Source organism: Aquarana catesbeiana, linkage group LG12, assembly GCF_042186555.1.
Source record: "Aquarana catesbeiana isolate 2022-GZ linkage group LG12, ASM4218655v1, whole genome shotgun sequence".
Lineage (NCBI taxonomy): Eukaryota > Metazoa > Chordata > Amphibia > Anura > Ranidae > Aquarana > Aquarana catesbeiana.
In genome coordinates this window covers 56,876,381-56,897,973 of record NC_133335.1, presented here as the reverse complement: position 1 = coordinate 56,897,973, position 21,593 = coordinate 56,876,381, and the positions used below count along the sequence as shown (strand labels likewise).

The 21,593-nt window shown below is 42.0% G+C and overlaps 1 protein-coding gene across 2 annotated transcripts in view; it reads right to left on the bottom strand.

Annotated features, from left to right (window-relative positions):
- Positions 1-21,593, bottom strand: part of TMEM98 (transmembrane protein 98) — a 77,819-nt gene that overhangs the window by 21,453 nt on the left and 34,773 nt on the right. For both annotated transcript variants that reach the window (XM_073607848.1, XM_073607847.1), the window contains exons 2-3: positions 9,114-9,292; positions 7,293-7,424 (exon numbers count right to left, since the gene is read on the bottom strand). In XM_073607848.1, the coding sequence (XP_073463949.1) occupies positions 7,293-7,424; positions 9,114-9,244 (263 nt within the window). In that variant the 5' untranslated portion in view covers positions 9,245-9,292. The remainder of the gene's footprint in view (positions 1-7,292; positions 7,425-9,113; positions 9,293-21,593) is intronic.

Genomic DNA, 21,593 nt, shown 5'->3' with positions numbered 1-21,593 from the left:
TCTATTGTTGCTGGGGGGGTCTTTTGTTGCTAGCCACTGGGGATCTATTTTACTGCTTTTCTTCTTATTAACAAATTACATCCAAATTCCTTAGCACCACAAAATAAGGTTTGTTTTTTTATTCTCTAAAAGGGCGGTACTGAAAGGTGGGTTGGAGGTGGAACCAAGGAACGGTGCTCGGAGGTGGGTAGGGGGTGGAGACAAGGGGGTGACTTGGGAGGGGGGAGTTTCTGTACCTATTCTCTGAGGGGAAAAAAAAGCCCCGTTTAAATGCCTAAAAGTACATTCTGTGTGCAGAGTCTGTTTAAGGAGAAAGAAATGCCATGGTAAAGCAATGTCTTATAGAGGACAAAGTAGATCCAGACCTACAATCAAGCCAGTTTGTTCCTATAGAGAGAGGTGCTTGAAAAAAAACAGCATATAGTAAAATGATTAGCAGCTATTTTTGAAATGTTTGTCTTTAACCGCTTCAGCCCTGGAAGATTTTACTCCCTTCCTGACCAGAGCACTTTTTGTGATTCGGCACTGCGTCGCTTTAACTGACAATTGCGCGGTCGTGCGATGTTGTACCAAAACAAAGTTGACATCTTTTTTTCCCCCACAAATAGAGCTTTTTTTTGGTGGTATTTGATCACCTCTGCAGTTTTTATTTTTTGCACTATAAACAAAAAAAGAGTGACAATTTTGAAAAAAACACAATATTTTTTACTTTTTGCTATAATAACTATCCCCAAAAAAATATATAACATTTTTTTTCCTCAGTTTAGGCCGATATGTATTTTACTACATATTTTTGGTAAAAAAAAAATCGCATTAAGTGTGTATTGATTTGTTTGTGTAAAATTTATAGCATCTACAAAATAGGGGATAGTTTTATGGCATTTTTTATTTTAATTTTTTTTTTTATTAGTAATGGCAGCGATCTACGATTTTTTTATTTTTTTTTATTGGGACTGTGACATTATGGCAGACGCATCAGATATTTTTGACTATTTTGGGACCATTGTCATTTATACAGCGATCAGTGCTATTATAATGCATTGATTACGGTGTAAATGACACTGGCAGTGAAGGGGTTGACCACTAGGGGCAGTGAAGGGGTTAAGTGTGTCCTAGGGAGTGATTCTAACTGTTAGGGGGCATAGGCTTCAACACACAGGACAGTGATCACTGCTTTCGATGACAGAGAGCAGTGATCTCTTTCCTGTCAATAGGCAGAACGGGGAAATGCTTTGTTTACAAAAGCATTTCCCCGTTCTTCCTCTCCATGACACGATCGCGGGCACTTGGCGGACATCGAGTCCGCGGGACCCAAAGTTACGAAGACCGTGGCGGGCACGCCCGCAACACTGCTTATTAAAGGGGACTTACCTGTACGCCCTATTGCCTACCAGTGCCATTCTGCCTTCGTAAATCTGTGTGCGCTGGTCGGCAAGCAGTTAAAATACTGGTTAATAGTGTAAACTCACAGCAACAACTTATCCCTGATTTATCTGACGAGGACTGTGAGGAAGCATGCTCATCCCATTTATCTGTATCCCCGGCTGTCAATAATAAATTCATCCACCTTTATATGTTACATCCATCATAGTGGACCCCAGTTCAATTGCATGCAATGCATCGTCTGCCTGCCTCTGTCTACGAGCGATCTTCGCACATGTTATGTGGCTTTGTCCAGTCATAGCAAGGTATTAGCAGCAGGTGACGGAGGTCTTGAATGCAGTTTTAACAGTTCCTGTTCCATGTACCCTACTGGTGTGTTTGCTAGGGGTCCTGAATGGGGCACTGTGGCTGAGACATCCTAGGACCATGTTAATGGAAACACTAATTTTGGCTCGTAAAGCTGTAGCACTTAAGTGGATTCAGTCCCCCCTCCTTCCATACGTAAGTGGCTTTGGTTTGTAAATCAGGTATTACCTTATGAAAAACGTATTTTCTTTATCGTACATCATAGGACACAGAGCCTCAAGTATTTACTTAGTGGGTTATAGCTACCTTCAGGTGTTGACACTGGCACACCCAATACAGGAAGTTGACTCCCCTATATAACCCCTCCTCCTTCCAGGAGTACCTCAGTTTTTTTGCCAGTGTCTAAAGGTGTTGGCATGAGTGAAGATGTGCTCTGGGGAGCTCCAGGAGGGATCCGTGCTGGATTTAAAAAACCTCCACAACCGGATTTATCCCGCCATTGCGGCTCCAGGATGGTACCTGGGCCTCGCATAGAAGAACGAGATTTTGCCTGTAATGCACCTTTTGAGGGCTGGACTATAGGAACCAGGGCTTTTTTTGGTCTTGCTACATTACCTAAAGTTGTCCTAAGGGGTGCTATACAAGGTCCAAAGGAGTGGAACCCCTACTAAAGGGCCCCAGTCTTTGAAGGTTCAACAACGCTGCCCGTCGTGATGGGTGAAGTTTGGATCTGTCTGTTTAGAGCAGTGTCCTGCAGTGAGGAAAAGGTAAGAGGAAAGCATAGGAACTGCAAAGTCCACCTATGACTTTTCTTTCAATTATATTGTAATGCCTTTTAAAAAACTCCTCTAGAGGGAGTAAGAGTGTATATACCCTGATTAAATCTGTGCTAAACAACAGTGTGTGTCAGCAGCTGGAGAGGGTTCTCCTCCCCCCCCCCAATTGGGGAAACTGAGTGGCTGGGGGTTACATGTTATATTAATAAGCATAAAAGCTGATAAATCTGCTGTATTATCCCCCCCCCCCCGCACGCACGCCCGGCCGTCTCCCCTCTCCCCCTCAAGAGGTGTGGGGTGGTTCTTGTTAAACAGCACAAAAAGACATTTACTTGCCATAAGCTGTAAAGTGAAGGAGATATGCCGCAGTACGACTGCAGCCTCCTCTCCTCCTCTGGTTTGTGTCTCAGGACACGCCGTGCACATGCACGAGGCTGACGTCATAGGAAGGAGGGCGGGGAAGGGGCGTGGCTTAAGCGGTCGGCGCCGTGTGCGGACTTAGCATCCTTACAAACACACAGCGCACAGACAATCAGGCTTACACCTGAAAAAAGCTTAAAAGCTGATACTCTGGAAACAGATAGTGTCTATCAGAGCAGCTGAAGCAAGGCTGCCACAGGAGCGCTGGTGCACGTGAGGGGTTTACACAGGCATTGCAGTACAGGAAAAGACTTTATTGTTTGGCATTAGATTAGTCTATGCTGCCATTGTTTTTCCTACTATTGTTCAAGTGAATAGAACAGTTCTAATGCCGCGTACACACAGTCGGACTTTTCGGCTACAAAAGTCCGACAGCCCGTCCGACAGACTTTCGATGGATTTTTAGGCCTGATCATAGATACACAGGATATAAACAAAACAATTCTGCGCTGCCGTAACGACAAAAAGCAGCTAACACAACCAACAAAGCAAAACAGGTAGAAAACACACAATAAGTGTAGCGCTAGTAGAAATGAAAAAACGTCCAATATGGAAAACGTCAAAATCACAGTTCCAAGTATGAATAATGCAGAGGGAACATCGATATGTGTATGAAGGAAAAAGTCTTTAGGAAAACATTCCAACCAAAGCGGTATAAAATCTTGAGATGAAAAACAAACACACCACCACCAATTGTGAGAAGGCTTACCGGATGGAGTGGACCCAATGGGGCATACGCCGGACTGGGTCAGATGCGCTTAGGTGATGGGTGGCTGGAGATGGCCCGGAAGGCGATGTTGGTGGGTGGACCCACGCGTTACTCTGTCACTCTAGGTGATGCAGGAATCCAGGAGGATGCGTGGACCGGAACGCACATTGTGGTTTCGCTCAAATTGATGTTGAAGAAGGCAGGTAGAGGGTGTCATGAAAGAAAAAGGCCATATAGTGTAAATCCGTTTAAGAAAAAAATTATTAAACAGAAGGATATACACTCACTTGTAAAATGATGTAAAAACAGCGCTGAAGATAAAATGTGGCGACAGGGAAGGACCCCACTGTCGCCACATTTTATCTTCAGCGCTGTTTTTACATCATTTTACAAGTGAGTGTATATCCTTCTGTTTAATAAATTTTTTCTTAAACGGATTTACACTATATGGCCTTTTTCTTTCTTGCCACCCTCTACCTGCCTTCTTCAACATCAATTTGAGCGAAACCACAATGTGCGTTCTGGTCCACGCATCCTCCTGGATTCCTGCATCACCTAGAGTGACAGAGTAACGCGTGGGTCCACCCACCAACATCGCCTTCCCGGGCCATCTCCAGCCACCCATCACCTAAGCGCATCCGACCCAGTCCGGCGTATGCCCCATTGGGTCCACTCCATCCGGTAAGCCTTCTCACAATTGGTGGTGGTGTGTTTGTTTTTCATCTCAAGATTTTATACAGCTTTGGTTGGAATGTTTTCCTAAAGACTTTTTCCTTCATACACATATCGATGTTCCCTCTGCATTATTCATACTTGGAACTGTGATTTTGACGTTTTCCATATTGGACGTTTTTTCATTTCTACTAGCGCTACACTTATTGTGTGTTTTCTATCATAGATACAGCCCAGAAAAGGGTGTTCTTGCCTTCAGCAAAGATCAGCTCCATACGAGAGCTGGTACAGATGGTCAGGTCAAAAGCAAATCCTTCCATTCGCCTTTGCATGAGGTTGTTAGGAAAGATGGTAGCTTCATTCGAAGCAGTTCCCTATGCCCAGTTCCATTCAAGACTGTTGCAAAACAGTATCCTCTCTGCTTGGAACAAGACGATCCAAGTTATGGACTTACCAATGCGGCTGTCCCCAAGAGTATCCCAAAGCCTCAGTTGGTGGTTACGAAGCCAGAATCTGCTGAAAGGGAAATCCTTCAGACCAATTATCTGGAAAGTAGTAAGGACAGATTCCAGCCTCTCAGGCTGGGGAGCGTTACTAGAAGGGACAGTGGTCAAAACTCGAAAGAGCCTTGCCCATCAACATCCTAGAGATTCGGGCAGTGTGTCTGGCTCTGAAAACCTGGACCTCCAGGTTAAAGAATTGTCCTGTCAGGATCCAATCCGACAATGCTACGGCTGTGGCATATATCAATCACCAAGGGGGCACCAAGAGTCTCTCAGCTCAGAGAGAGGTGAACCATATTCTAACTTGAGCAGAAAGGAATGTCCCATGCCTATCGGCAGTTTTCATTCTGGGGGTAGAAAATTGGCAGGCGGACTAAGTCGCCAACAGTTATTCCCAGGGGGATGGTCTCTTCACCCCGATGTTTTTTGGGCTGTTTGCCAAAGATGGGGGGCTCCGGACATAGATCTTCTAGCGTCCAGATTCAACATGAAGTTAGTCAACTTTGTGTTCAGAACAAGGGATTCACTCGCATACGGAACAGATGCGCTGGTTACCCCGTGGGATCAGTTTTCACTGATCTATGCTTTTCCCCCAATTCAGTTGCTGCCTCTACTTCTTTGCAAGATCAAGCTGGAAAGAAACCCGGTAATTCTGGTAGTACCAGCATGGCCCAGAAGGTCATGGTATGTAAAGATGGCAGTGGAGTGTCCCTGGCCTCTCCCACTATGGCCAGACCTGCTCTCGCAGGGGCCAATATTCCATCCTACTTTAGGAACGCTAAATATAACGGCTTGGCTATTGAAACCCACATTCTGAAGAAACGTGGGCTTTCCAGGTCAGTTATCTCAATGCAAGGAAACCAGTTTCCAGAGCTATATATTATAGAGTTTGGAAAATGTATGTTTCCTGGTGTAAATCCAAGGGTTGGCACCCTCGGAGATATATTATAGGCAGAATCCTTGCCTTTCTACAATTGGGCATAGAGATGAAGTTGGCCCTAAGTACTATTAAGGGCCAAGTCTTAGCCTTATCGGTTTTATTTCAAAGACCGCTTGCTACGCATTCTTTAGTTCGGGGTTTTATGCAAGGGGTGATGTGGATTAATCTGCCAGTTAAATCACCTTTAACCCCTTGGGACTTGAATTTAGTTTTGTCAGTGTTACAAAAACACCCATTTGAACCATTACAGCATATTCCCTTATTCCTTCTGACTAGGAAGCTGATATTTTTGGTTGCTATATCCTCAGCAAGGAGGGTTTCAGAATTGGCTGCTCTTTCTTGTAAAGAACCATATTTGATTATTCATGAGGACAGAGTGGTGTTATGCCCTCGTCTAGGCTTTTTGCCAAAAGTGGTTTCATCTGAATGAAGATATTGTCCTGCCACCGTTTTTCCCAAAACCATGTTCCAGGGAAGAAAAGTCATTACATTGTCTTGATGTAGTGAGAGCAGTGAAAATCTATTTAAAGAAAACTGCTCAGATTTGTAAGACTGATGTCTTATTTATTCTGCCAGAGGGTCCTAAGAAAGAACAGGCAGCGTCGAAATCCACTGTTGCTAAGTGGATTTGGCAAGTTATAATTCAAACTTATGATTTAAGGGGTAAGATTCCCCCTTTTCAAGTTAAGGCGCACTCTACTAGAGCGATTAGTGCTTCTTGGGCAGTGCGTCACCAGGCCTCCTTTGCTCAGATCTGCGAGGCCGCAACTTGGTCTTCGGTCCATATATTCACAAAATTTTATCAAGTGGATGTAAGAAGGAATGAGGATATCGCCTTCGGGCGCAGTGTGCTGCAGGCAGCAGTATAAGTCCTCAGGGTCTGGGGGTGCCCTACAGGTTGTGTCTCCCTCCCAAGTAGCATTGCTATGGGACGTCCCACTAAGTAAGTACTTGAGGCTTTATGTCCTATGATAAAGAAAATAGGATTTTTATAACAGCTTACCTGTAAAATCCTTTTCTTGGAGTACATCATCGGACACAGAGCTCCCGCCCCTCTGTTTAATGGGGTGTAAGTATATTGCTTGGCTACAAAAACTGAGGTACTCCTGGAAGGAGGAGGGGTTATATAAGGGAGTCAACTTCCTGTATTGGGTGTGCCAGTGTCAACACCTGAAAGTAGCTATAACCCACTAAGTAAATAATTGAGGCTCTGTGTCCTATGATGTACTCCAAGAAAAGGATTTTACAGGTAAGCTGTTATAAAAATCCTATTTTTGAACACAGAGGTTGCCCAGCTAAGTATAACAAGGTGTGGGATGCTTGGTGTTCTTCTGCTCTTACTGCAACCAACACTTGAGAATGACGCTTAGGGTTTTAAGTAGCAGTTTTCTATAATTCTGTGATTCTATGCTATTAAACATATGTATCTGGATTGGTTTGAAGGGGATTGCTGCATAATTGTAATTATGAAAAACCTTTGTGCGTTGTACCTCATTGTTCTCTATGCTCATGTTCAACGCTTTGATTAATGCCAATGTCTTATACCTTTTTCAATAAAGAGTTTAAAAAGACTGTAAACTTACGAGGCATCTTCAATCCAGTCTTCGTCTTCCAGAATTGCTTCAATCTGGGGGTTTGTGATGACAACATCATCCAGTTCTAGTTCAGATGGCTCTGACTGGGTTTCCATGGCTCCAATTAAATCCACGGTTGGCCTTTTAAATAGTAGAGCATTGTAAATATTTGCTAGCATGTACTAGTCACCCTATTTGTACCCTAATATCTTTTGTGAAAGAACAAGGTTTTTGACCATAAACTATAATACGATAAGGTATATCTTAAAGCCATGAGAGCGACATTAAATGAATCACAAAGTAGAACTAGAAACTGTGTAAGATAGGGTTTTGTGATCCACTCATCAGTTTCATATTTTTTTGCATTAAAACCACTCTAGTGCCCAGTTTAAACTGTGTTCAAGAGTCATCTACCGAATTCTCATCCGTACTTTGTATAGGCTCTGACACCAATTTATGCCAATCAATTCCTGTGACTTACCATTATTTTTTGGATGTGTTCAACAAGCAATGTGCTAAGACTCTACCAACACATAGAACTTATAACTGCTCAATAGAACTGCTTCCTGGGGCTGAAATTATGTTTGACTGAATCTTCTCCCTGAAAAGGATTCATCCACGCTCTCTGTTCTCCAGCTGGGACAGAAATCTTTTTTGGTGGGGAAAAAAGGACCATTCTCTTCAACCATGTGTAGATTAGCAGGAGCTTAACAAGAATACTGTTTAAAACATTTCCCTCTACTTTTGATGCATGAAAGACTCAGGTCTGCTATTTTTATTGTGTGGATGAATCTGTTTGGTATTGCTGAATGAAAAGGAACTAATCATCTATGGCCAGCCATTGACTGAGTAATTGCATAGAGCCACCAACTGCTCCCTATAGTGGCCATTCTGTAATTGTATTTAACACAATTAAGAAAGTATAGATCTTGTTAAATATGGAAGCAATAACTGAAAACATGTGATCACTTAAAATACTAAGTTATCTTTAAAGTCTACGACCATCTAAAAGGTAAACCTCAACTTCTAGTCAGCTGTTGTAGGGTTGCAAATGATCTAACTGCATAGTAAAAATGTTTCTTCTGCAAGCATGCATATCCATAGCTCACAACTGCCTCTGATTTTGAGGGACTGTCCCTGATTTGGAACAATGTCCCTCTTTCCTCCGCATTTGTCCCTCATTTTTGTGTGATCTGTATAGTTTTATATAAAGTGCACTATTTAGCTATCAAAAAGTGTTTCCCAGAGCTAAACCTTTCATCCAATTTCCAAATTGCTGCATTTGTAAATGTCAAAAGCCGTTATAAAGAAAAAGTAGTGGTAAAAAAAGTACTTGTGGGTTTAACTAATCCTTCTTTTTTTTTTTTTTTTTTTTTTGTAGAATTGTCCTTTAAGTTGGGCGTGGCAGGGGTGTGTGTTCTATGCCTACATACTTTTGCTAATAGGTGTTCCTCGTTCCCATCTCACAAAGTTGGGAGGTATGCACATCTACAGTATGCTGCGTGCGCTAAGTATACCCCTGATGCCCCATCTTGTTCTGAAGAAGCGAAAGTCCAAACCAGATGGTTTACTTTCTCGTTCAAGAATGGTCTGCTTTAAGTTTCAGCAGAGGTTCATAATAGTTCATAGACATGCCTATTGGTCTCTTTCTGACATGTAAACCAACTAGGGGATCATTAAACACCTTCAGAATAAGGATCCTCACACTAGAAACATTGCACTAAAGAAAGAAATGCTAAAATGTCATGGTCCATCAAGGGGAGAATCCCTTTTAAATTTGTGGCATTATAACCATTCACGTCTATTAGTCCCCTGACAACGTGTTCTTACTTGTTGTTGTAGTGTGTCAGAAGGTTCTTGGTCCGACAATATCGTTGTCGACATACCACAACCAGAGCCACAAAGGAAGCCAGAAATATAGTGGCTAGGACACCAATGGCCACAATGACCACAGTCTCCATTTCTTCACTTGGTCACCAGGCTTGTCACATGGAGTGAGGTTAAATCATCTGAAACATGAGCACAAATAGAATAGATTATTGGTAGGATTCTTTGCTTAGGAAGCATCCTAGCTATTTTTGTAAAAATTTTCATTAGCAGCCAGTTACACAAAAAACAATGAATCAGAGACCATTGTTGGAGTTCCAGGAGTGGAGGGAGGGGGGTCATTCTGTTCGCACACCCCCCATTTGTTGTTAGCAAACTTTTGAGACTGATTTACTACAGGATGTGAGAATGTTAACACAAAAATGTGTAATTCCGTGTACACACGGGCAGACTTTTCGACCGAACTGGTCCGACAGGATGAATCCATCGGACAATCCGACCGTGTGTGGGCTTCATCGGACCTGCAGCGGACTTTTTTGGTCGAAAATCAGACGGACTTTAGATTTGGAACATGTTTCAAATCTTTCCGATGGACTCGAGTCCGGTCGAAAAATTTGCTCGCCTGTATGTTAGTCCAACGGAAGAAAACCAACGCAAGGGCAGCTATTGGCTACTGGCTATCAACTTCCTTATTTTAGTCTGTTGGACTTTGGTGTGATCGTGTGGAGGCAAGTCCGTTCGTTCGAAAGTCCGTCGGAAGTCCATCAAAAGTCCGTCGGAAAGGCCGCCGGACCTTTGATGCCGAAAAGTCCGCCCGTGTGTACACGGCATTAGGATTCACTTCAACTAGCCAATCATGATTGGATAATTGAAGAGAATATTCACACAATTTATCTCATTTAGATGTTCCAAAGGGCCCACCTGAGCAATCCATTCAGAGATGCTCATACACTACATGGTTGTTGTAATGTGTACAGCCAACTTCGGATCATAGCTGCACACCTCTGTCCATCCAACGAGTTTATTGAGTATACAAAAACTTCCACCAGGTCCACGACACAGACCAAGGAGGTGATGCGTTTCACACATACATTGTGCTTCTTCAAAACCCAAGGGAAGACTGAACCACCTCACCTCTAAATAGAGGACACTCCCACCCAACACAGGTGTTGGGTAGTGTGATCAGCTTCCCAAACCTCTTGACAAGCAGAATCAGAATTAAAGCTAAAAACATTCCAGACATTTTTATTTATTTATTTATTTATTTCAGGTACTTATATAGCGCCGTCAATTTACGCAGCGCTTTACATATATATATTATACATTCACATCAGTCCCTATACCCTCAAGGAGCTTACAATCTAAGGTCCCTAACTCACATTCATACCTATACTAGGGCCAATTTAGACAGGATCCAATTAACCTACCAGCATGTCTTTGGAGTGTGGGAGGAAACCGGAGTACCCGGAGGAAACCCACGCAGACACAGGGAGAACATGCAAACTCCAGGCAGGTAGTGTCGTGGTCGGGATTCGAACCAGCGACCCTTCTTACTGCTAGGCGAGAATGCTACCCACTGCGCCACTGTGCCGCCCAAGACATGAGTATAGATATAAAATACCACAGTGAATAGAAAAAGAACTAACACCATAAAAATATATCTCATTAGGTGATGACAAAAGGATTACAAAGAGACACATGTGATACCTAATATCTATAAAATATCTATGAGAAACGAAAAGGAAAAATAGACACGAATATACTGTCCAGGGACCTGAGAAGCTGATCAAGATCTACATCAAAAGTAGAAATGAGCATAGGCGTATAACACGCACAGGCATATAACACGCACATTCATTTTAAGAGGGAAGTTTCAGGAAAAAAACTTACATTTTAAATAAGGAACTTTGAAGCAAAATAAGGGTCAGTGCCCATCTGCAGCTTCATCATTGCCATCAATGTAGCTTCATCAATGCTAATCTGCTGCCTCACAAGTGCCATCAATGCAGCCTCATCAGTCCACATCAATGCAGCCTCACCATTGCCTTCAATGCAACAGCCTCACCATTGCCTTCAATGCAGCAGCCTCAACATTGCCTTCAATGCAGCAGCCTCACCATTGCCTTCAATGCAACAGCCTCACCATTGCCTTCAATGCAACAGCCTCACCATTGCCTTCAATGCAGCAGCCTCACCATTGCCTTCAATGCAGCAGCCTCAACATTGCCATCAGTGCAGCCTGATCGATGCCCATCTGCAGCCTAGAGGGGACAGGGAGGGGGGCGGGACGAGCGCTGACAGATTACATACAGTGAGAATATCCTATGATAGACAGAACAGTGGTCCAAAGGCGGCCCAGGAGACTGGACTTCCTATTACAGAGGCCGCCAAGTAAACAGGAGATTCTCACTGTATGTAATCTGATGGCACTTGTCCCGTTCCCCTCCGAGACAGCTAAAATTGAAGTATCGGCGTATAACACGCACACGCTGTTTGAACTCGATTTTCAGGGTGAAAAAGTGCGTGTTATACGCCAATAAATACAGTAATTTAAGTTAAAAAGCAGAAATAAGGAAAATAATTGAATATAATATAACTATGCCATCCATATATTACTCAGCCTAGCCAATCACAAACCCCTGTCAGACAGATAGATACGTGTGTGCGAATGGCCAAGAAACCCTTAAGCCCGGGTTCACACCATAATTCGCTGTGGACCGCACAGGAGCGCTGTGCGTCCCTGTTCACCGTTTCAGGGACAAATCAGGGCCGATTCTATGCCTGAATTCGGCCCTGAAATGCAGCCAAAGACGCACAGCGTTTTTGTGCAGTGCGCACCGCAGCCGCCCCGGAGATATGTGAACCGGCTCCATAGGGAGCCAGTCACATTCTCCTGCTATGCGAATTAGATGTGCGGAAACGCACATCTAATTTGCATAGGTGTGAACCCGGGCTACAGGCCCTAGTTTGTTAAAGATTTGCTTAGGAAAACGCAATATAGTTGCACTGTTACTTAATTTTAATTGTAATAATGACTTACATCCCACTCAAAATTTAAGCCAGAGTGAATACGAGTCTGGAGCATAAAGATCCAGAATACCTCCCTGTGGCATAAGGTGCGGAAGATATCCCCACCTCTCTTGGTAGTGCGGATTTTCTCAATGACCTGGACTTTCATGGCAGAGGTGTCCCCACCATGATTCCCCCTAAAATGTCTGGCTACATTGGTATTTTTATTTTTCTGTACACGATAGATGTGTTCGTAGAAGCGGTCCTTCAACTGTCTCTTGGTCCTGCCCACATACTGTATGTGGCACAGGTCGCACGTAATAAGGTAAACCACATACCTGGTGTTACAGTTATAAAATTCTGAAATGTCAAAACCTTTCTGAGTGGCAGTGGCCCCAAATGTGTTGCCCCCCTGACTGTGGCTACAACATGGGCAATCATGGGCTCCACATTTATAATTCCCTTTTAAAATGCAGCCAAGTGAATGACTGCACTTGTTTGTTGGGATTGAAGAAGCTTGGAGATAAGACTGACCTAACGTGGGTGCTCTTTTAGACGCTATGTTGACACCATGTCTTAGAATGTCTGCACAGGTTTTGTCTGTATTAAGGATTGGTAAATATTTGTTAATGATTTCTTTAACCTGGATGAATTCTGCACTAAAGGTAGTAGAAAGAATGAGTTTGTCATGACATAAATCTTATTCTTCTTCTGACATAACAAATCGTCTCTTCTCTTACTCCTTGCTATTTCTAAGGGGGAAAAAAAGAACACGAGGAGGGCAAGAGATACCCCTTACGGTTACAAACACAGAGGAAGTGAGGGATACATCCAATGTCCTCAATCTCTCTGATAAAGTGCTCACTCCACATGAAACCTCCCTCTTATTGAAAGGACTGAACTTTTGTCCTAATAGACACTTCAATCTCTTTGACGCAATCTTAAATATAAACAAGTGTCAGAAACCTCACTATTAACACTATTATGCAGCAAATAATGATACTGACACAGACTTGTTTGCACCAAAAGATACAGATATGAACACAGAGTTGACATTTAGAGAGTTGTGTGCTATTAGAGATTTAAAAGATTTAGCCCAAAAGAGTGTCTCAATAACTAGTGGAGGGGAGTAATTGTTCAGCCAAATCAGCATCCCTTAAAACTAGATCTGAATTTTATCCTGTCAGTTCTCACACGCCTGACATGAGTCAATTTCAGAAGTTGGTCGAGCGGATCTGACTATTGGCTTATCAAGTCACTGAGGGTTTGTAGCCCTGGCAGGACAACTTCTCGAACAGCGAATGCTTGGCCTTAATGTTTAGAAGCTAAGTCCATAATTATTTGAAATGCCAATAAGGGAGGGATGATAGTTGTCATGAATGTTGAGTCCTATTTGGATGAAGCTGCCCAACAGTTGTCGGACAGCCACACATACATGAGACTTAAGGGAGACCCCACGAGAAAATTTAAATCAATACTAACATAATTAATCAATAGGGGTTTCAGGTTGGGTATCTTTCAAAAGAAAGAAATGGAGTCACCTATTCCGGAATATCCTACCATTCCAACATTCTACCATTTACCGAAAACTCATAAGGGCTTAGAACCCCTAAGAGTTAGACCTATAATTTCTGGGATTGGCTCCCTTAACGAGAGATTGGGAAAATGGCTGGATAGGTATTTACAGTTGGTAGTACAACTTCCTAGGTATTTGAAAGACACCAACCATTTACTTCAACTCTTGGGGGACTTCACCTGGGAGACAGATTTCTTGTGGATCACATGTGATGTCACGAATCTGTAGTCCTCGATTCCCCATCATCTGGCTGTAGAGTGTCCTCTTTCTTGAAGTTTTGCATGGATCTGATACCTGAACATCGCATGCATATTTTAGATATACTAGAGTATTTACTATTTCATAATTATTTTGTATTCAATGATGTGTTTTACCTCCAGAGATGAGGGGCTGCGATGAAAGCCAAGTTTTCTTCCTCTCTCACTAACCTTTAAATGGGTTGGTGGGAGCGGACCGCATCTTTGTAGGGGAAAACACGTTCAGACTGTACATTAAACGCTACCTGAGGTACATTGATGACCTTTTATTGGTGGTTGATAAGGGGATACATCGTTTCAGTTCTCTTTTGAAGGACCTTAATGCCAACAATAAAAATCTGGCCTTCACATGCATGGTAGATAACAGAAAGATCTGTTACCTGGATGTGTGTCTCACAGGTAAAGCACCACATACCGAGACTGCCTTCTATAGGAAACCCCTGTTGGGTAACACACTACTCTTGGCCCAATCTGGGCATTATAAGCATACCAAAAAGGTTGCCCCCGTAGGACAGTTTTTGCGCATTTCATGCATTTTCAGTAGCGAATCAAGTTTTAAGATAGAGGCTGTTCTGCTCTACAAACGCTTCCTAGTCAGGGGATACCCTCGGTGGATGCTAGAGAGGGCATTATATAGGACCTCCTTGGTCTGTGTCGTGGTCCTGGTGGCAGTTTTTGTATACCCAATATTCTTGTTGGATGGACGTAGGTGTGCAGCCATTTCTTCCTTCCTCTTCACACGCTTACGAACGCGAGCCGGGGCTAGCACCCAGTTTTTTCAATCTGTGGATTATTACACTCACCTGGAGCAGCTATCCATTTGTTCCAGCTTCGGATCATAGAAAAATGTTCATCCACCTCCCACAAAACAAAGCAGACACCTTAGCAACCTATTAGAAAACACGATTGCATTCTAAGATAGGGGGCAAAGGGAGCTTCAAACATCAGGATGGTCTTGATAGTAGCATTGGCACTTGCCATTCTGTGTGACTAGAATTTCAATCCTGCCTTGAACAAAATCACAGTAGCTACTTGTTGGGCAGGTAAGTCAGTGACAAGCCCATACTTTATGCCCAACTCCAAGCAAACAAAGTTTTCCCTTGCATTGAGACTGTGCCTGCACAGCAAGGGTTAAGTGCTCGTTTTGTCCAGGGGAATGGAGAAAGCCATAAATACACGATCCTCTGCTCCACCAGGAAACGGCACTCCCCTTCAATCCAGCAGTGGACTGTTCCAGCAGTCTATAGAGCCTGCTCTGGGCTTGATGACGTCAGGAACAGTCCATTGCTCAAGACCGCTAGAGTGCGGGGTTGCAGGAACTGCGGGGACCAGTCTTGTGCGTGGAATTTTTCCTGACACCAAGAGAAAAAAGGTGACAGAGGAGGGAGCTGCAGCTGATTGACAGCATCAGCTTTGTTTCTGTGTGTTGTGCGAAGTGGGGTGTGTTCCTTCCCTCCAATCAGCTGTCAGTTTCCCTCACTGAGCTCTGCAATGTGTGACTTCAGCTCTCCGCCCCCCTTTTTTTTGGACATTCAGACAAGCTTATAAATTTAGCACTTTGAATGGATGTAGAGAAGGGAAGACTGCAGATAAACAGGTACAACATATGTAGGAGGATTTGTTTAAACTGTGTATCACTTGGGGCCTCTCACTTCACTGGGTATATGGAAGGGTTTACAACCACTTTAAGGCTGTCATTGTCATTGTAACATTGTTACACATGGCTGTCATTGTAACATGTAAGTTTGCTTTCAATTGTGGCGGTTCACGGTTACTGCCTTTACTGTTGCCTTGTTAGATGTGTAGCCCAAATAAATAATATATTTTCAGCCTTGGTATGTCAGAGGGTGTGGTGTTGCTGGAATGGTCGTTGTCATCTGGAATCTGGGAGTCCATACATCAGCAGCTCCTTCGGGGCTACCACCAAATGGTGCAAGAGCAAAATGGCTGGTTGGAGTTCAGTGTAATGGCTGACATCCACAGAGCTGCCTGGACAGAGGAACAGATCTGCCAAGCAGTGATGGCATCAGCTCCTGAACAGCAGGTATTCATCTTGGAAGGGAGGTTGGTTACAAATTACAAGGAGACTGTACTAAATGCATTGTTCTCCTCAGTTTTTACTAAGGAAAAGGAGGGGTATAGCAATCAAGACTGTTTCATTAGTAATGCATCACAGAGTGTATCCTTGTGGCTTAAATCACCAGGACCAGATGGTTTACACCCGAGAGTCCTCAAAGAACTCAGTCAGGTTATAGTCACTGCCAGACCGCTGCTCCTAATTTTTATGGACAGCATACTGACAGGAATAGTACTAGCAGATTGGCAAAGGCCAATATGGTACCACTATTTAAAAATGGCAGAGACATGTACCTGGAAACTACAGTGACCTGGAAAAAGTGTGTGGGCCACTCAGGCTCGATAGAGAGGGGGTATCTAGACAGTGCATCCGCAGCTTCTGCTAGAGTGCTGACAGGATGGAGCCCGTCCTGTCTCCTGCAAAGGTACAAGAAAGGAAGTGTGACCCCTGGAAGTCGCACATCTGTGGTGTCCTGCTGTAGTGAAAGGATGGAGTGGCAACCTCAGCCTTGACTCTGACCTGGCCACGCCCCCAATGTGTTTCATTCCGCCCCCACACTTTAGTCATGGGGACTTCCAGGGGTCACTCTTCCTTTCTTGTATCCCTGCTGTAAACTACAGCCAGTCAGTCTAACATGGATAGTATGTAAACTATTGGAGGGGATGATATTGGATTATATCCAAGATTTTGCTGATGAATACAGTATTATTAGTGGTAGTCAACGTGGCTTTATGATAGGTCGTTCTTGCCAAACCAATCTGTTAACATTTTATGAGGAAGCGACCTGCCATCTTGATAAGGGAAGTACCTGGATTTTGCAAAAGTATTCGACACAGTCCCCCACAAACATTTATTTACAAACTGAGGTCTGTAGGCATAGACCATAGGCTTTGTACATGGATAGAAAATTGGTTACAGGAGCGTGTCCAAAGGGTAGTGATAAACAGCATGTATCTCAGTGTTTTCTGACGATACAAAGCTAAGCAGTGCAATAACTTCTCAGCAGGATATTGATACTTTACAAGAAGACCTCAATAAAATAAAGGGGTGGGCAACTACCCTTTAAGAGATAAAACTATATTCCTGCCACTTTATAAAACTCTAGTTCAGCCACATCTGGAGTATGTCACTCAGTTCTAGTCACCAGTCCTCAGAAAGGATGTGCTGGAGCTAGAGAGAATCCAGAGAAGGGCAACAAAGTTAATAAGAAGTCCCATACCGACTTATAAGAGGTATGAACCTCTTAGAGATCAATATGAAGATGGCACCCCGCATCATTTTTTAGACCAGGGGAGAGAACACCCCCGAGACAGGATTGGCCAGCAGACAGAAGAAGAAGCCCAAACACAGGAGGGGATGCTGAGCAGGATTCAAGGTCCAAAAGAAAGAGACCAGTAGGAGAGGGGGTATTTAATCTAAGTGGAGTAGAACTTACAAGGGTAGAAATGGCAGTTCTGGACAAAGGCTTAAAATTTGCACCTAAACAGAATCTAAATAAGTTTGGGACCTATCTTGACATCTAAAAATACACAAGGAAGCTTAATATTCAAAAGTACCGTATATGTTGAATCGAATACCAGCAACTACTAGAGCAGGCACCGAGGAAAATACAGCACAAAGCCAATTAAGAAATAAATCTTTGTTCAATCCAGCAATACATAATAGTGAACATGTTGAAGTTTTCAATCAAATGGTAGTAAAAGAGCTCGAAAATCTAAAAATGACGAAAATGAAGGACCCGCAGAATATTAAGATAGGAATAAAAGCCTTGGAGGAAAGAAAAAATATAGTTGTCAGACCGGGTGACAAGGGAGGGGCCATTGTGGTTCTCTCCAAAGGATATTACAGAAGTAACAGAACAACTCAATGATCCTGTCACTTATCTGAAGCTTATGGGAAATCCAAGAAATCAATTCAAAAAGGAATTAGAGGTACTTGTTGAAAAAGGATTGCAAAGATAGATTTTGACTGAAAAGGAAGCAAGATATTTAGTACCTGACCACTGCCGAGTACTGATTTATATATACTATTCCAAAAATTCACAAAGATCAGACTAACCCACCGGGAAGGCCAATTGTTAATGGGATTCAATTGATTAATGCAAGACTGGGTGAATACATTGATTATTTTCTGCAACCCCTCATCAAGAACACTGTATCATATTTGAAAGACACAAAACATCTCATTCACAATTGAATTGGATAATAGTAAATATTTAATAGCGAGAGCAGATGTATCATCACTATACACGATGATTAATCATGAAGAAGCAATTCAGGCATCAAAATGGGCATTAGAACATTTTGTAAACCAATTGAGAAAACAAAAGAAGTATATTTTGAAATGTTTGGAATTTGGTTTACAACATAATTATTTTTGGTTCCAGTCTGATTATTTCAGACAATTACAAGGCATTGCAATGGGAGCAAAGTTTGCACTGAGTGTAGCAAACCTATTTATGTCAAAATGGGAAGAAGAAGTGGTATTTCGAAATCGACCGACTGAATTGGTTCTATACAGAAGATTCATAGACTATCTTATAATGTGGAGGGGAGATGAAGAGTCTGTAAAAAATTTATTTGAAAAATTGAATGATAACCAAAAAATTATACATCTGTCTGTTAAATATGATAAAAAAAAACTATTCACTTTTTAGATCTCACTATATAGTTGGAAGAACACAGAATTACAACCAAAACATATTTAAAGCCCATGGAAAGGAATAGCTATATATCGGTGGATAGCTGTCATTATGACCCATGGCTCATTAATATTCCAAAAGGACAGCTTATCAGATTACGGCGAAATTGTAGTAAGATAGAAGATTTTGCAAAGCGGGCATCGATGAATGGAGAAAGGTTTGTCCAAAGGGGTTATAATGAGCATTTTATTAAAGAAAAAATAGAAGTATCAACCGAAAAACGAGAGGAATTAATTAAGGATAAATTTAGACATCCAGAGAAACCATATGATGTACCAATTATCCTCCACTGCAATATTCAGTTCAGGCAAATTGAAAAAATATTTAAAAAACATTGGTCAATCCTCCAAGCGGATACACAACTTCAAAAAATTCTACCTCAACAACCAAGATTTATTTAGAGAAAAGCACCTGCTCTACGACATATAATTTAAAAAAATGTACCAGATCCACCCATTCAATCAGGCACTCTGACTTTTTTTCAGGGGAAGGAATTTTATCCATGCAAGAGATGCTATGCCTGTAGATATACAAAAATGAGTGGAAAAAAGTGCAATTTATCTCCACCACTACTCAGAAAGAATATTCAATAAAATACTTTATTTCTTGTAGAACAGAGGGTGTAGTTTATATTTTAGAATGCTCATGTTCTATGTAATATGTGGGAAGAACAAAACGACCTGTGGAAACGAAAAAGAGAGCATGTACAAAATATCTGAAATGGTTTCCTCAAACACACTGTCATGAAACATTTTGCTCAGTATCATGCAAAGGATCCCTCTTGTTTGAAGTTTTGGGCTATAGAGAAATACAAACCGCATTGGAGGGGGAGCCATAAAATCAGAGAGTTGAGCAAAAGTGAGTCAAAATGGATTTTTGAACTCAATGCTGGGCGGCACAGTGGTGTAGTGGTTAGCACTTTCACCTAGCAGTAAGAAGGCTTGCTGGTTCGAATCCCAACCACGACACTACCTGCCTGGAGTTTACATGTTCTCCCTGTGCCTGCGTGGGTTTCCTCCGGGTACTCCGGTTTCCTCCCACACTCCAAAGACTTGCTGGTAGGTTAATTGGATCCTATCTAAATTGTCCCTAGTATGTATGAAAGTGTGTTAGGGACCTTAGATTGTAAGCTCCTTGAGGGTAGGGACTGATGTGAATGTACAATGTATATGTAAAGCGCTGCTTAAATTGACGGCGCTATATAAGTAACGGAAATAAAAAAATAAAATACTTTTTTTCCACATGGAATGAATGTGGAATTTGACCTAAACTGCTTTTATATCAGACTACTAAATATTTATACCTAGTTTCCACCCTATATGTGATGTTTGAAATGGACTCTATGGATTTTTGATCCCCCCTTCCTTGTTTTAGACTGTAGAGAATTTTTAGATAATTTTAGTTTCCTTTATGTCTCATATCTTTTATGATGTATTCTCAGCAGGGAGAATATATTATATATATATACTCTAAAATTAGCTTATAATTGTATAGTTCATCTATGTACAAAATATATGCCCATATATTTAGAATCAAGTCTCATGGTTCAATTAGTGTTTTAGCATTTCGTTTTTTTAATATGGATTAAAGCTGTTTGTTTTTATGGAAAAGCGATAGTTATTGCTACTTTATGGAAATAAGGTCTGATGATCCGATGGGTTGCCCGTCACCATGGTAACATGCAAACAAGCTTGTGCTTAATCCCCAGCGCTTGTCACTAGACTCCTTATCCCTTGAAAAAGTCACAAGATCAGTGACGCAACGCTTTGGGAGGAGTTTGTGACGTGTCAATCCGATGTCTGTTACACGGTTGTAACGATGAGGAGGAGAGCAGTGTCTCCCTGATTAGCCTTACATAATACAAGCTATATACAAGATGATGTCAAATGTGAGTGGGGTATCGCTATATGTTTTTATCTATGGCCCTGATGTAATTACATTGTTGCGCGATGAAAGGCTGTTTTTCTTTTCCTGAGTAGGCATCGCACCTGGTGGTGGAAGTGGTGACACGGATTAAATAATCGACTATTACACTTTATATTAATATATATATATATATATATATATATTGACTATCATTTTGGTTTTATCATATATTTTTTTATATATTCTATGTTTGAAATTGTCACTATTTATTTTTTGATTGAATTATGCACATGTCACTTTATGCACATTATACACAGAGCAAGCGCTCCATTGTCTAAGAATTTTATACCTTCATGCTTGAGATCATTTGAATGGTGCAGCTGCTCTGTGTTTCGCCTTATTAGTCTTTATAAACACAGCAGCGCTTCAGTATTTTCACATATAAATTTAATATGGGGACTGGAGGACCTCTGTTATGAGGAACGACTACAAACATCACAATTATTCTCCCTGGAAAGGAGACACTTGAGGGGAGATATGATAGCGATATACAAATATCACAATGGTGATTCTGGCATAGGGAATAAACTATTCAGTCTCAGGGAGTATAAGAAGACACGGGGCCACTTAATGAAACTGGAGGAGAAGTGGTTTAACCGTAAACTGTGTAGGGGGTTTTTCATTGTTAGGGCGGTAAGGATGTTGAACTCACTTCTACAATCGGTGGCGGGAAGTATTGATAGTTTAAAAAACTCAGAGATGCTCTAAGAACATCTTAGTGAGCACAATATACAGGGATATGGGACTGATTTTTTTTTTTTTTACATGAACAGACTGATGTCTTTATTCAACCTTACCAGCTATATACAGTATATAAAAAATGAAGGGAAATTAGTACATCCCCTAACATCTGGGCATCTAATTAGGGGATATTATGTCCTCATGAGAACCAACATGAGAATGAATACCAGCATTTTAGGAAGAAAATGGGAAGTGC